The following is a 14,892-nucleotide window of genomic DNA, read 5'->3' on the forward strand; positions in this document are numbered from 1 at the left end:
TTCCCGCTCCCCAATGTCCTTTCAGAAATACCTGCAAGATGTATTTAAAATAGTATGAATGCCCGTACATTCACCTGCTGCTCGTCTTTCATTCCCATTTTGGGGCAAGACAGATTTATCTAGCAAAAGCAAAACCCAGCAGCAGCAGAGGAGCCCAGCTGCATGACTGGAGGTGGTATTTATTAGCAGGAGAGCCGGGTCTTTTGCTGGAATGAACGTATGCCTCTCCTCTCAGCAACACCTGCCATCCCCTGGGACGTGTTGCTTTCTTGCCTGCCAGTAGGCCTGTCCCCAGTGTCCCCTTCCTTTGAGCCTTTGACAGGATGGATGAGCCGTTGCTGTCAGCCCATAGTGAGAACCTGCTCCATCCCATGAGCTAATTGTGGCTCTGCCCTTGACACTCCCTGGGGCACAAGGCGAGTCCATCTGTGAATACCATTTTTCCCCCACACCCAGCTTTAAAATGGGGAGGAGGTGCCTTTGCTTTCGTCATGAGAGGTCATGAGACCTGCTCCCAGCCGGCTCCCCCTTGTCCTACGCACACGGAGCCCGTTGGGCATCTGAGCATCTGCCAGAGCAAATGACGGGTTTGTTTGCTCCCTGGTAGCTGCCGGGGCAGGGCTGTGCCTGGGTGTGCCGCCTGCTGAGGAGCTAACCCGGACCGCGTGTTTGCACAAAGCTCTGAACAGATGCAGCAGGCTCCGCTTTGAGAAGGGTATTTTTAAATCTGCTCCAAGCCCTTGTCGAGCCAGCTGTTCTACAGGCGAACTGAAGGGCATTGCCAAAGCTGCGTGTTAGGGGAGGCAACGCACCCGGCAATTTGGAAATAAAGGGCCTCTGTTCGTAAAAGTTGAGCAAGGCACTTTCATGGTCCCAAAGAGATGTTCCCGTCTTGTCAGTGCCCTCAGAAGAAATAACCCCATTCATCAGCAGACTGGTAGCTCCCCCAGGGAGAGCTGCACTGGGGAGCTGGTGGGGTTTTGTTTCTGTAACTACGAGGAGCTGGGCTCTGGTGCTGTGGCTGGGCTGGTGCCTGTTGTGCAGCCGAAGGACTTTGTTTGTGCCTGTCGCCTTCGTGGTCAGGTGCTTGTTGCCTGACTACTTGTAGTGCTGTAGGTGCCTGCTGGCGTGAGGCGACAGTTGAAGCAAGTAGGTCACACGTTTGGCCATGGGACAATGGGGCTTCATTTCCAAACCTGCACATGGGGAAGAGGCCCATTGCTTCTACGAGCAGCACTAGCAGGAAGCAAACCAGGCGCACCAAGAGTGGAAAGAGGTTGGGGTGGCACGGGACACATACCTGAGCCATTCCTCATATGCTGCGCTGCAGCAGATACCCGAAGGCTCAGAGACAGCCAGGGCGGTGCTGTGCTTTCCTGAGAATAAAGCTCGGTAGCAAAGCTCTCCCAGCTGCTGCTGGTGCTGTACGGTGATGAAAAACAGCTACAGGGCTCCCGTAGCAATGGAAAACTACAGTGCTCAGCTTCATGATGCAAGGCAGAAGGCTGTCTCGCAGGATGTGCTGGGACACCCCCTGGTCCCCAGCATCCCAGTCAATACTAAGCCAGATAGGTGTGGGTTTTTGGGGAGCCCCCTCCCTGCTGCGACAGCTGGGGACAGCCAGGGCTTGGCCAGAGCCGAGCTGGTGCTGAGCCCCGGGCACAGGCTTTGCCCCTGCGCCTGCCGCTCGTGCTGCGTGTGACACAGCCTGAGGTGGAAAAGGTTATTGTTACTGTGGCTTTGCAAAGCCACTTACAACTGATGCCATAGGAAAGGGGTTGCTCGTTTGATCGTTTTTCCTCCTGTCGCACTCCGGGAAAGAGGGTCCAGCACAAGACAGGCACTGTGGAGCAGGACAGTGAGTCGGGAGGGCTGGGCTCACCACCCGCCTCTCCCCGGGGCTTGCAGGGGAGCGGGGCCGAGTCACAGCCCTGGGAGATGCTGGACCACGCAGCCAAATCTCACCTTGTCCTGGGTTTTCCCTTCGCCTCGTCCCATGGAGCCTGCCCAGCACCAGCTGTGCTCAGCAGTTAGAGCCGCACAGGGAAAGTGGCACGTGCCAAAATGCAAGTCCAAAAATGGTGGAAGGCCACGGAAACCTGTATTTTCATGCAAGAGTGCTTAGACAAGAAGGTACAATTCCCTTTCATATCGTAGAGACCAAATCCCGCATCCCCCCTGCCCCAGAACAGCCTGCAGCGCCAGGCAAAAGACATTCTGCGGAAAGGTGCTTTCAGCCAAAACGTTAAAGTGCTTCTACTTCAGACAGAAAAATGAAGCATTTGTTGGCCCAGAGAAAAAAGCCTCTCTACTGACCAAACACCACTGCACCCTTTGGAAAGAGGCCTGGGTTCTCTTAGCCCTGCTCCAATTTCATAGACAAGAGTGAAGCACACACTAGACAACAAATGGGATCCAGATCTCCTCTCCCTGATGTGAGTGCTTTTATCATTAGATTACAAGGTCTAAGTCATTCTTTCCTTCTCATCTCATCTTGTCCCCGCAGCATGCAGATTAAGAGGCTCAAGCGGTCTTAAGACCCACATTTCTTGAAGGCCAGAGTCCTGCATCCTCCCCCGGTTCACACCTGCTGGTGTACATGCCATTACGGACAGGGGAGGCCACGGCTGCTTTTAATCAGATCTTTCTTAGTAGCACAAGCTGCCCAAATCCCAGGGCAGAGGCTTACGGCTCAAAGATTCCTGGCAGTCTGCTGTATCAAGCAAGGTTTTATGTGCAGGATCGTACATCGCATGTTGGCAGAGATCCACTCATATGAGCCAAACTTCCCCCAATGCCGGGGGGGGATTGGAGTGGAGAGGTTGCAGCCCAAGCACCCTCCAGCTTCTTTCTCTCTCCAGACTACAGTCATCTTCCCTGTCCTTACTCTGATTTAACTGTGTCCTGCAATCACACAGCTCCCCCCACATACTAATTTCAGAGAAACTGTGAGCTCCTGGTGGGAGCTGTTGCTTAGAGAGGAGAATCACCTTGATTGAATGCATCAAAGGAAATTGAAAGTTCTATTGTTACTCGAAAGTTGCACTAGAAAAGACCTCATTTTCGTTTAATTAGGGATGTGTCCCCACCTGCTGTGAACTATTATTATGGTGCTTAATTTCATCTGCACCATTTCTTTTGCTTTTTCTTCTTTCAGATAGCTAAGCAAGCTCAGCTTGGGAAAGACTCAGTTATTTGAGGTGCGTTGGCAATTTTTACTTCAGGACTGGCTTCTTGTATGACAAGCTGCAAGGGGCCTGGCACATCGTTTTACTGTAAAATCACTCGTTTTTCCCTCTCTCGCAGACGCAAGTCATACACATCCCTTTTTCACAAGCCCTCCGTACCACTTACTCCTGCTGTCGGACGGCTGCTGGCGCTGGGAAAGGCTGCCCATGCCGGGATGGGGCCCGGCGCTCTGCTCCCTGCTGGCATCCCACAGCTCTGCCCGCGCAAACACCGGGGTGTGGGTGTCACCTCGCTCCTCCTGTTACACCCCGGGTTTGACGTCTTCAACGGCACTTCTGTGTGCAGACCAGAGCGGCTCACAGCACCGATGCGCTGGGCACGTCCGCATGGGTGACACTCCCAACGTCCAGGGCAGCCTCTCCCCAGCAACACACCCTTAGACACTTTTTCCAAGCCTGGGCTGGAAGCCCCATGTTCTGTTGTGACTCCAGGGGCTGAGGCAATGGCCACGTGTTAATCTCCGTGTTAATCCAGCCCTGGAGACAGCCCCACCCCAGGAGCTCCCAGCACAGCCAAGCGCCCTTCGCTTTCAGGCTCCAAATCTCCGAGGATCAGACTTAAAACGACCAGCTCTGCGGACCGCGGTTCTGGACATGGTCCTTTATTGACCCACGAGCTCCTGCAGACACTGAGCGCTCCCCAGGAGCTGGGGGTGAAGGTGGCGATTGGGCTGTAAGCCAAACTGCAGCCCGGTTTGGGTTTGGCAGGCCCCCGGCAGCCAGCACGGCAGACGCGATGCTGGCAGAGCGCATCAGCTTGAAGACAGCGCTCATCTCTCCCTCCCCATCTGCTGACACGGGCTGGCAAAGGAGAGAGAGAATTTAGCACTGTGCAGTCTGGCTATCCAGAAAGGCAAGGGGAAAAAAAAAAAAAAAAAGAGATAGAAATAAAAGGTGATCAGTAGTCATGCCTTTAATAGCTTGTAAATATATATATATTTATTTTTTTTTAATTCCAGGCAACTAAGATGTACATTTGTTGTGTGTATCTGACATTTGAAAAAAAACCCACAAGAGTCCACAATCTGTTCTGTTTCATCCCTTTTCTAAAACACATAAGTTAAAGTATCACTCACTCCAATATACAACAGTTTTATGAAGGAAAAAGTCTTGTTCTGTTTTTACAATTCATCGTCACCTTTTTAACTGAAGCATTAGCTAGAGATTTAGCTAGATAACTGTCTTACAACAAATAGAAAAACTCAGAACTTAGGCTGTCCAGAAAATTCAAGAAATTTCCACTCCCTACTCTCAAACTTCACTTCCTAATAAAGCATCAGAATAACATTTTAATTTCCCACTAGAAAATGAGAGACCCCAAGAACTCTTTGAACACACCTGGGAAACACTGTCTGGACTACAGAGCTTATTAAACTTAAAACATTAAGAGTGCAATGATTCCCCTTCTGCAATTTAAACACAGAACCTGAATTCACATCGGGACCATTTTTTACACTGAGGGTGGTGAAACACTGGCCCAGGTTACCCAGAGAGGTGGTGGATGCCCCATCCCTGGAGACATCCCAGGCCAGGCTGGACGGGGCTCTGAGCAACCTGATCTAGTTGCAGATGTCCCTGCTCATTGCAGGGGGGTTGGACTAGGCGACCTTTGAAGGTCCCTTCCAACCCAAACTATTATATGATTCTAAGGACAGAAAATGCCAGACTACAAGTAGCCTTTGGTGCCTGAGGCTGCTAAATGGGCTCCCACACTTGGCTTAGGTGTGCGATAAACACTCTCAGCTTTGAGCGGACCTGCAGACTCGGGGACCACAGGCTTCTCAGACATTCCAGCGTCCCCTTACTGAACTTGGCTCAACCCCACCTCACACAGGCAGGATTTAAATCCAGATGGGAAGATGCTGAGGACCCTCCTCCTGCACTGGGGCTCAGCTCTTGGCACGATTCAGCCACCACCCAATGTCACTCCCACTGAAACTGGGGACAGACTTCTTGCTGATTTTAGTAGGTGCAGGATCACTTTGTTAGCGATACAGCAAGGGCCTTGATGGAGGGGGGTTGGTCTTGCATTCTCCCCACTGAGGGGTATGCGGGCACCGCGTACCTGGGGCTGCTCCTCATCAGTCTGCTTGGGAGCTGGTGGGAACAGCCTGTGTTCTACCACAAGGCAGAGGCAGACAGCAGCAGCTCACCTGGCTGATGTCTTCATCCGTTTCCTAGCACTGAATAGAAAACCTCTGATCTAGGGGAAAAGGAAGCTTAAAGATGAAAGAAAACAAAAATAAAGCAAAAATGTATACTGCTTTTTCATCTCCCACTGCTTTGACTAAAAAATTTGATCTGTAAGTGCAGCTAACTCCAGAGACAAACGTACTCTTTCACAGTCTTGTGTGTGTGCGGCGCTAGAACAAAGTCACAATTACAGGTGCAAAGGAACAACATTACAGTCCCCAGAAGACCAACTCTGTGGACACACCAACAGCTTGAGTTTGCTGATAAAGTGAAGCAAAGAGGTTCATTCTTCTTGAGCAGTCAAACCAGCTTCTATTACAGAGAGATTCTAAATTGACATAAATAATTAGTCTTGATTAAAAAGAATATATTATTCTAGATTTTTGTGGTGGGTTTTTTGTTTTGTTTTGTTTGTTGTTTTTTTTTCTTTTAGTTTTCATGTAAAACCCCTCCACTCTTGACATCTAGGAACAAAGACAAAACAAAACCCAGGCACCTGCTGTGCCTTCTCAAGCACTATTGTGGTATTTAATGGACACAGAGAAACTTAACAAATGAGATTAACACCTACAGTGGAAAACGAGAGTAGTTCTTCATGCTGTTGGCTTTTTCAAGTCTCGGATTTGCTTAATCAGGTAGTTCTTCTCATCAGTGAATTGCTCATCATCCGTCCTCTCTTTCTGGAAATTACTCAGAAACTCAATTAGCTTGGGTTGGTTTTTCAAGAGGATCTCCACAATAGGCTGTGTTTTGTTTGGACTGGCCACAAAAACCTAACACGCAAACAAAACCAGACATAGTGAGACACAGAGAGAGAGAGACACATCAGTCACAATATCACCCTAAGTTATTTTTTAAGAAGGCATCTGAAGGCTGCCAGGCAGATACTCTGCCACTACACACCTTGTCCCAAGGCAGAGAGAGGAGTTAACAACATGTTGGCTCAACAGCAAGCTGAAGCAAAGCTACGCCTGCGTGTGGTATCGCTTCCCTTTAATTTTGCTCTTTGTTGATAAAGCGTTTGATTGTAAACCCAGCTGTTGAGAGCAAGCTATCAATTCTCAGCCTCTTCCACATGCAAGACTTGAATACACAGAAATTAATTATCAGGAGAACGGAAAAGCTTTGTGTCACTATTGATATCATTTCCATACTAAACCAGGCCTAAAATTAGACTTGCCAGCTTTGTTTTGGTTTGGAAAAATATGTCAGAGGCTCCACTTCCCTCTGCCTAATCCATTCACGGGAGCGTGGAAATTTCCAGCAGCAGGAGCAGGAACGCCGCAGTGCTCCCGGCGCCTGCGCTGCCCTCGCCGAGCAGAGGAGGGTGGCCATGCAGGGAGGTGATGTTCGAGAAGACCAGCACCGTGGGCTTACTGGTCTTCTCAAATAGTAGTTTTTAGGGATTAACCTGGCCACGTGGTGCCTTTTCCTCCTGTAAAACTTAAAGCCGCAGGGTTTTCCAGCTCTGAACACGATCCTCTACGCCACGACGCTGTTTATTTAACATTTTCTCTGCCTTCTGCGCTGGCTGATGACAGGAAACTTAAGGCCGGTTGTAAAGGCCAGCGGTGACAAGCTCTTCCCAGGGACCTCAGGATGCCACGGAGATGCGGGTTCTGCGGGCATCAGCCATGGGGGACAGATGGGGTGGGGGGAACACGGGTGCAGCACGCCCCTGGCCACCCCGGGAGGAGCTCCCACATCTGGCTCGCACCGAGGTTACCATGGCTGGTCAACAAAACACCGCCCGAGCACTTGTGCAACAACATAAATAACTTGAGTTATTCTCTACCCGATGAGAAGAAATTAAGGATGGACAGAACTGGAAAATGTCCAGTTTTCCTCCAAGCCTGTCCAAACCAGAATGAAAACAAACATCTGCTGACTGAACAGAATGGCACGTTGTCAGGCCCAGCACAGGCGGCACCACCACTTGCCCAGCCCCAGAGCCGCTGTCTCCAGACTTGCGGCTCTTTGCAGGTTCGTTTATCTCTACTGAGATTGTGCCCACGTGAGAACCTGGGTCATGTCCAGCCGCACAGGCAGGTGCTGTGTGATGTGACGAGGAACACAAGCGCGCTGTCCTGGGGGGCTGAGTTACAGCCCCTTGCCCCCAGAAACAACACCCAGTAAAGCCCGGGAGAAGATTCAGACTGGACCCAGCACTAGGTTTTGTACCTCCCAATTAGGAGATTTTAGATGAGTGCTGTGGAAAATGCCACACGTGGGGAATGTGTGGGAGGAATGGGGTTCTGCACACATCAACAGTGCCACACTAAGTACTTCTGCCCAGACAGGGAGGTAAGACTATTTTTTTTTAATTCCACAAAGGTGAGGCAAAGCATCTACTCTTAAACCCTGTCATTCTGAGGCCAAAAAAACCTTATCCCTGCCTGTGCTTTTGTCTCCTCTGGATCCCACCTCCTCAGGTCGCTCCTAGGAGTCTCTGCTTCAAGGTACTTTTCCCTCTGCCTTGGGGAAAGAGCTACAACCTCTCCCGTGCTGGGTGAACCAGCTGGATGGCAGAGCTCAGAGGGTTGTGATCAATGGTGCAGAGTCTGGTTGAAGGCCTGAAGTTAGTGGGGTTCCCCAGGGGTCAGTGTTAGGTACAGTCCTGTTCGACCTGTTCATCAATGACCTGGATGAAGAGACTGAGTGCACCCTCAGCGAGTTTACTGATGACACCAAACTGGGAGGAAGGGCTGACACACCAGAAGGCCGTGCTGCCATCCAGCAAAACCTGGACAGGCTGGAGGACTAGGCAGAGAAGAACCTGATGAAGTTTAACAAGGGCAAGTGTAGGGTCCTGCACTTGGGGAGGAATAACCCCAGGCACCAGTACAGGTTAGTGGTGGACCTGCTGGAAAGCAGCACTGCAGAGAAGGACTTGGGAGTTCTGGTCAACAACAGGTTGACCATGAGTCAACAATGTGCCCTTGTGGCCAAGAAGGCCAATGGTATCCTGGGGTGCATTAAGAAAAGTGTGACCAGTAGGTTGAGGGAGGTTGTCCTCCCTCTCTACTCTGCCCTGCTGAGGTCACATCTGGAGTACTGTGTCCAGTTCTGGGCTCCCCAGTTTAAGAAGGACAAGGAATAACTGGAGGGAGTGCAGCAGTGGCTACAAAGATGATGAGGGGCCTAAAGCACCGTTCTTACGGGGAGAGACTGAGAGAGCTGGGTCTGTTCAGCCTGGAGAAGGCTGAGAGGGGAAAATCTTCTTTACTTTGAGGGTGCCAGAGCACTGAAACAGGCTGCCCAGATTGGTTGTGGAGTCTCCTGCTCTGGTGAACCTGCTTTAGCAGGTGGGTTGGACAAGATGATCTCCAGAGGTCTCTTCCAACCCCAGTCATTCTGTGATTCCGTAATTCAGTGAATGCTCCCTGTCCAGGCCCAAAGTCTTTTACAAAGTTTTTCTTGATTTAGTGGCCAGGCCCATGGTCCCTGTGACAGTATAATACACACAGTTATTCACACTCTCTTTGCACAGGCCTCCATATTGCCTTCCTCTGATCACCCTGAGCTATAATCTCAAATAATTTCTTTTTATGCCTCCTTGCTACCTAAAACTTCTCAGCAGTAGCCCCAACTCCCAAGGGTCCCTTCAGAGCAGCCCCTCTAAAATAACAGCTTTGCTGCGCGATGGTCCAAGCACTCAAGCACAACATCTTACCAGGGAGACGTCTGTCAATCAGTGGGTCAGACAGCCCAAGCTGTCACTACACTTGATGGACTGTCAATAGCTGATTGCCCTCTCGCTGCCTGCAGCATCTCAAAGCAATATCCCTCCCCTTGCAAATAACTTTGAGATGCTGCTATTGATGCATTGATTCCCTGTATGAGAAATCAAGGGTTTGGGGATGTAAATCACCACCGAATGTACTTTACAGCTGCCGGTCTGTGCCTTATCTAAGGAATACGAATCTTGAAATCTCGTGTGTACAGATGTTTTGCTCGGTCTGAGACTGCGGCGGTTGATGCTCTTGGCTCGAGCAGCCCCACGATGCATGTCCCCATGTGCTGACCTACAGCAGGTCATCACGCTGATTGAGGCTGGATACTTCCAGGATTTGGACCACGGTTAAGCCCTAAGTAGCCTGGACAAGCTTCCTTTGAAATAAGCAGTATGTAAGCCTACAGGCAGGGATGAGGAAAGTAACTGTTACAGATCTTCATTAAAAGTTTTTAATTTTGAAGTTCAGTTCCCCCTTTGTGACCAAGAGAAGAAAATCATCAAGCACAGTGGCAGGACCCACATTTTCAGAAATAATCTGATTACAGTGCAAATGTGATCCATTAAAGAAGGCCTGGCCTTGAAGTGCTGAACATCTTCCGTCAATTAATATTAGGCCTCCTTATAAAGATAGCTGAAGGCTGACTCTCAAATGAATAAATCTAAATCATTCTTCTTGTAAGAGTTATCTGGCCTGGAGACAGAACTGGAAGGTTTTAGTGGTAAACCTAGTAAATACCAGCATTTCATATTGGTCCTACAACTGACATTACCCTAGCAAAAAATTAAAGAACTCGGTTTAATAGAAAACATCACATCCTGTTTATCTTCAAGCTTGATTATTTATAGATTATAATCTTCCCCTTGCAAAACTGATAAACTGAGCATTCAAACAAAGATCATCTTGACTGCCAGTCTTGCTCAGTGTCAACAGGGACTCGTAAAGAGAGAATGTTCAAGGACCAGAAAATTCCTGAAATGTTATTCAATACTTCAGCTAAGCAAACAGAATCAATTCTGCCAGTTATCAACTAATCAGCTTCACAAAGGCCAGGATTAGGACCACCATAAGACTTTACTTTTAAAAGCGCCCCCCTTATTCAGAACTCTGTATTGTCATAGAGGAGGAGGCAAATCCCTGAAAACAGAAATCATCATTCATGCTATCTGGAACATTTCTACTATAACGAAGTTCAACTGAAGCTAAAACACTTCACAGAAAATCTCGTTTCACCCATGTTTTTTTTATGAAAGGTCGCATGTTCTAGAGCACTTAAGTCAGATATATGAGAGAGACAGAGACCAAAATAAAGGCAGTACTCATGTTAAAATTCCAAGTCTAAAAATAGCTGCTTCAGCACAGTTCCGTTTTGTGAATATCTGCAAAAGGCCTGGAAAGAAAATCAGCTCTGAAGCTTCAAAAGTTGTCCAGAGTGGAAATGTTGCTCTTTTCTCCACTAAAAGTCATACACCAGACTTCTTCAAACAAATACCAAAATCACTTGATTAGAGAATCTGACCTCGTTTCCTTGCAATTAATAATGAGGCATCACCACCCTCTGGGACTACAGCAGAGCAAAAGCGATTACAGAGGTTGGATACCCTGGACTGGGTATTTTAAGACTTACTCTGGGGTCACGCACAATCTTACTGTGTCAGGAAACTGCACACAGAAGTGCCTTATGCTTCATGTTGCTTACAGTACAATGCTTCACGTAACACTTTTTGCCCTTTAAACTCTCCACCTAAGAAACATAGAGGACACATCCCCACAAACGTGGTTTCAGCTTCATACGAAGAGGAAACTGTCAGTACGGTCCAATTATGTGAGACCATTTGCAGAGCAAGCTGCAGGAGGTAGCTCTGTAATGTGCACGAAAGAGCATGGAAAAATGAAACTAAGGTCACAAAACACAGTGTACCCATTATATTTTTAGATTTAAGCAGTAAAATATATCTTGCTAAATGTCTGCTTAAGAACAAGAAAGTTGCATAATCCCAATTCACCGCTACGGGATGTTTTCCTCAAAATAATCTCATTGTTTATGTGAAAGCCAAGAGAGCTGGTTATTAGCCTTTATTTCTAAACGCGGAGGGTTAAAGGAATACCTGCACCACGTTCACGTATGTCTGAAAACTTTGGCAAACTCAAAGCAGCCTCCACTAATAACTGTCGCAAATCCGTCACAGGAGCTGGAGAGCCCTTCCCAACATTCGGTCCCCAAAGCGTGCATGCTCAAGCCTGAGACCTCTCCACTGAAATCAGTGCAGAGAAGAACTGGTGGCTGCGGAAGCCTACAGCTCTAGGTGACCACATTGGATTATTTATGGAGGAGGAGGAAAGGGGTGAGGTGTGCCAGCCTTTCCTAATGATTAAATACTGGCTAATCCTCATGTATGCATTGTCTGGGACATCCAGCTTCACAAAGCAGCCACAGGCCTTTAGGATGGTGCTGCAAGGCAGAAGCTCCGTTTTGCTCAGGCAAAAGGAAGAGAAGGAGCTGGAGCTAGAAGGAAGATCAAGCATCTCCTCAACAGAGAACGGAGGGTGGCACTGCAGGTGGGCTCTCTGTCTTCAGTTTCCCACCCAAAGCACCCTGGATGAGTGAAATGTTCTCAGAGCCTGAATGGGTACTGGCATTTTCAGCCACAAAATGTTCCTGCAAAATATTTTTGCACTAGAGGTGTTCATCATTTTCATCTCTGTCTTACAGTTTCGAATCTTCAACAGCTAGAAATTGCCTCAGGGAGGTGGGAGTCACATGCCTTTTTTTGGGTCAGCTGGGGCATGGGAGTGTTGGAATCTGGACGCTTACAAAACAAGCACTTTTTCATTTCAAATGTGTCTAACTGGTGAAACATCTAAATCAGGTAATTTAAACCCAAATCTTTTGGCAGCTCAGACAGAGCAGCAACTATCTGCTTCTCAGCAGACCTTTGATTTCAAATTACTGTCATTAGTCTGCTGTAATTTCAACCAGGACTGCACAGGTATTTTGCAAGCACAATTTAAAAATGCAGGCACAGTTTAAAATTTATGAGATTAAAAGCTGAGGACAAGATTCCTCTCCCAGTTACATTAGCATGGAATTATTACAGCTGACAAGAGAACTGGGCTGAGGGACCCTAACCCAGAAACAGGACATGGGGGCATTGCAGAACAGGCCACAACAAGGCAGTAGTGTTTTCCTTCATTCTCTTAAATGACCCAAGATTTCCTTTAGTAGTTCTCACGAAGTTAGAATTCAATTTAAAAAGTGAAATCAGAAGTAAGTGCTCTTCTCTAACCCACTCTACAAAGCTAAGTCACCACGAAAATTTCTATAACATACCCTATACCTACCCTGCACATGTGAAAAAAACAATGTCATCTCATGGAGGTTGGTACCTGAGGACAGAGTTTGGCTCCTTGAACTGGAGAGACATGACATTACCACCACACGTTCTTTTTTGCTGGGCACCCAAAGGCCTACAATACCTCCACTCTAACTGCAAATGGGATGCAACATACTGGAAAAAGAAATGAAGAGAGGAATGGGAAGGCAGAATGGGAGCAATGGCAATATGTGACATGGTTGCACACTGGAATCCTTTCAAGTTATTCCAAATCCTTTCAAATGTCTCTTAAAATAAGCAAAATCAGCTGTTCCCAAGGCCTAGACCATGCCTATCATTAGTTCAGGAACAGCAACAAATGTTTCATACATAAAAACTCGGCATTTAATCACAGAGTGGCTAAGAAAGCCCAGTCCTCTGAGATCCCTTCCCTCCATAGACATCGCAAAGGCTGCAAGTGTTTGGAGCCTACTGCTCTCTTATCTTGGAGCCACATACCTCCTGATAAGAAGGAGGAGTAGAAGTTGCAGTGGCTCAGTTGACTACGGAGGAAGTCAGCAAGGGAACAGCTTACCAAGCTGCTTATTTCAGGGAGATTTTTTTTTTTAATCCTCCTTGAAGCTTTTTTTTTGAAATGGAAAGCTTTGGGGAGAGGTTGCACATCCTCTAAGCCTCTGCACTGAAGATCTGAAAGCTTTTTTACAAATCAGAAATGGCAGAAGTACAAAACTCAACAAGTCAACCTGAATTTGTGGGGGGTGATGTCACCTTTTTCGCAATAGCATGCCTTTTGGTGTGATCAGGTGTCTTCCTTAACTATCCTGGGGAAGGATATCCTAACAGGCTTAGTATTCCTTTTCTGAAAATCATTAACAACTCTATTTACATAGTTTGAAATTAATGTGTTCATTTCCAATTAAAAATAGTTTTGCATAATAACAATCCAACTCACCCTCTGCCCCACAGCAGAGATTTTTTTGATAGGAAAACGGTAAACTTTTCACTTATTAATCATCACGAAAAAAGAGACACTGGTTCAGTCTGGTAATTGTTTAAGACTGCATTAATGATCACTGCAAAGGATGGAAGGATTAAACTAATTTCAAGCTCAGATTTACCAAATCTTTCTAATACCTTTAAAACCAAACTGTGTTCACACTTGATGCACAGCACTAGCACCGTCTACTTTTAGTCTTAATGTGAAATCTTAAGACTTTTTTTTTTAATCTTTACCCAGAATCACATGGGAAAATGACCTAAGAGTTGGGGGAAGGTACTGAGGATACAACCTAAAAGCTAAGATGTTGTTACCTGTAGCATCCAACTCATAGCTACTTGAGTGACTACCCACAGCACAAACCGAAATGATGCTGCTTTAGACCTCAACTGAAGGAAGGCAAACAGAAATCAGAGGCTGAGTGATAGTAAGGTTTTCAATTAAGACATTCTCAAACACTGGAAGTGACTGTAAATCCCAACCTTCAGCCTTCTTTGTTTTCCTGGGCTTTCTCTTGCCCACCTTGAAAAACACTTTTATGAGAAGTCTGCCATCTCTACAGCTCATACTAACCTTGAACACATGGAATGCTTCAAACTGAATGTTGGGGCTTTTATCTCGCAGCAAGTTCATCATCAGCTTGAGATTTTCTGGTTTGCTGATGTATTTTGTCATGATGGCAAAGTTGTGTCGGTCCAGAATCAATTCGCCCAGCAGCTATAGAGACAATTACAAAAAAACCCCCAGGTTTTTCAGTTTACCACATTATTTTTGAATGCAAAGAAAGCACCAACATATTTTGATGCTTGCCTAAGAGGTTTCAATGTCACTACTTAAAAAAACCCAAGAAACTAGACTTGTTATCATGCAGTGAATTACTTAGTGCCCAGTAATGCTGATCTTGTAAATACTACAGAGAGGAATCCCACATATGGGCTGGGTGGAACAGGAGCTGGCGTGAGCCACCCAGGACAGAAGCAAGAGCAGCACAGCTGTCCCACAAAGACACCTTCATTTCATTTGGATGTTACATTAACACACCTCTCTGGTCCCATCTGCAGGTCATGTCAGACTTGGTGCTGTAGCAGCAAGCAGCACCAGACAGACCATCGCGTTACTCTCAAGTTCAGGTTAACCTACGTTCTGAACCAAAGTACAGATTTGAGGCCAGAAAAAAAAATGATAGTGCTTGTTCCCCAGAAATGACCCAATGCTTCACCAGAGATCCAGGAAAGAAAATTCACAGTGAACTCTTGTGCACTGTAAGAGCAGCATCCCAAAGCACTTGTTTTTTTTAGAAAGTACGTGGCTGCTCTGTTGCCATACATGCGTCTTCACATTGTGCATAACGTGGAGTTCAAATTTAGAAGGAAAGCGCTGAGAAA

The 14,892-nt window shown here is 47.2% G+C and overlaps 1 protein-coding gene across 6 annotated transcripts in view; it reads right to left on the bottom strand.

The window, feature by feature from the left end:
- Positions 1–4,171: 4,171 nt before the first annotated feature.
- CAB39L (calcium binding protein 39 like) overlaps positions 4,172–14,892 on the bottom strand; it is a 65,205-nt gene continuing 54,484 nt past the window's right edge. For all 6 annotated transcript variants that reach the window (XM_065641314.1, XM_065641325.1, XM_065641306.1 and 3 more), the window contains 2 exons: positions 14,081–14,224; positions 4,172–6,214 (listed from right to left, as the gene is read on the bottom strand). In XM_065641314.1, the coding sequence (XP_065497386.1) occupies positions 6,035–6,214; positions 14,081–14,224 (324 nt within the window). In that variant the 3' untranslated portion in view covers positions 4,172–6,034. The remainder of the gene's footprint in view (positions 6,215–14,080; positions 14,225–14,892) is intronic.

The sequence above is a fragment of the Caloenas nicobarica genome, chromosome 1, assembly GCF_036013445.1.
Source record: "Caloenas nicobarica isolate bCalNic1 chromosome 1, bCalNic1.hap1, whole genome shotgun sequence".
Taxonomy (NCBI): domain Eukaryota; kingdom Metazoa; phylum Chordata; class Aves; order Columbiformes; family Columbidae; genus Caloenas; species Caloenas nicobarica.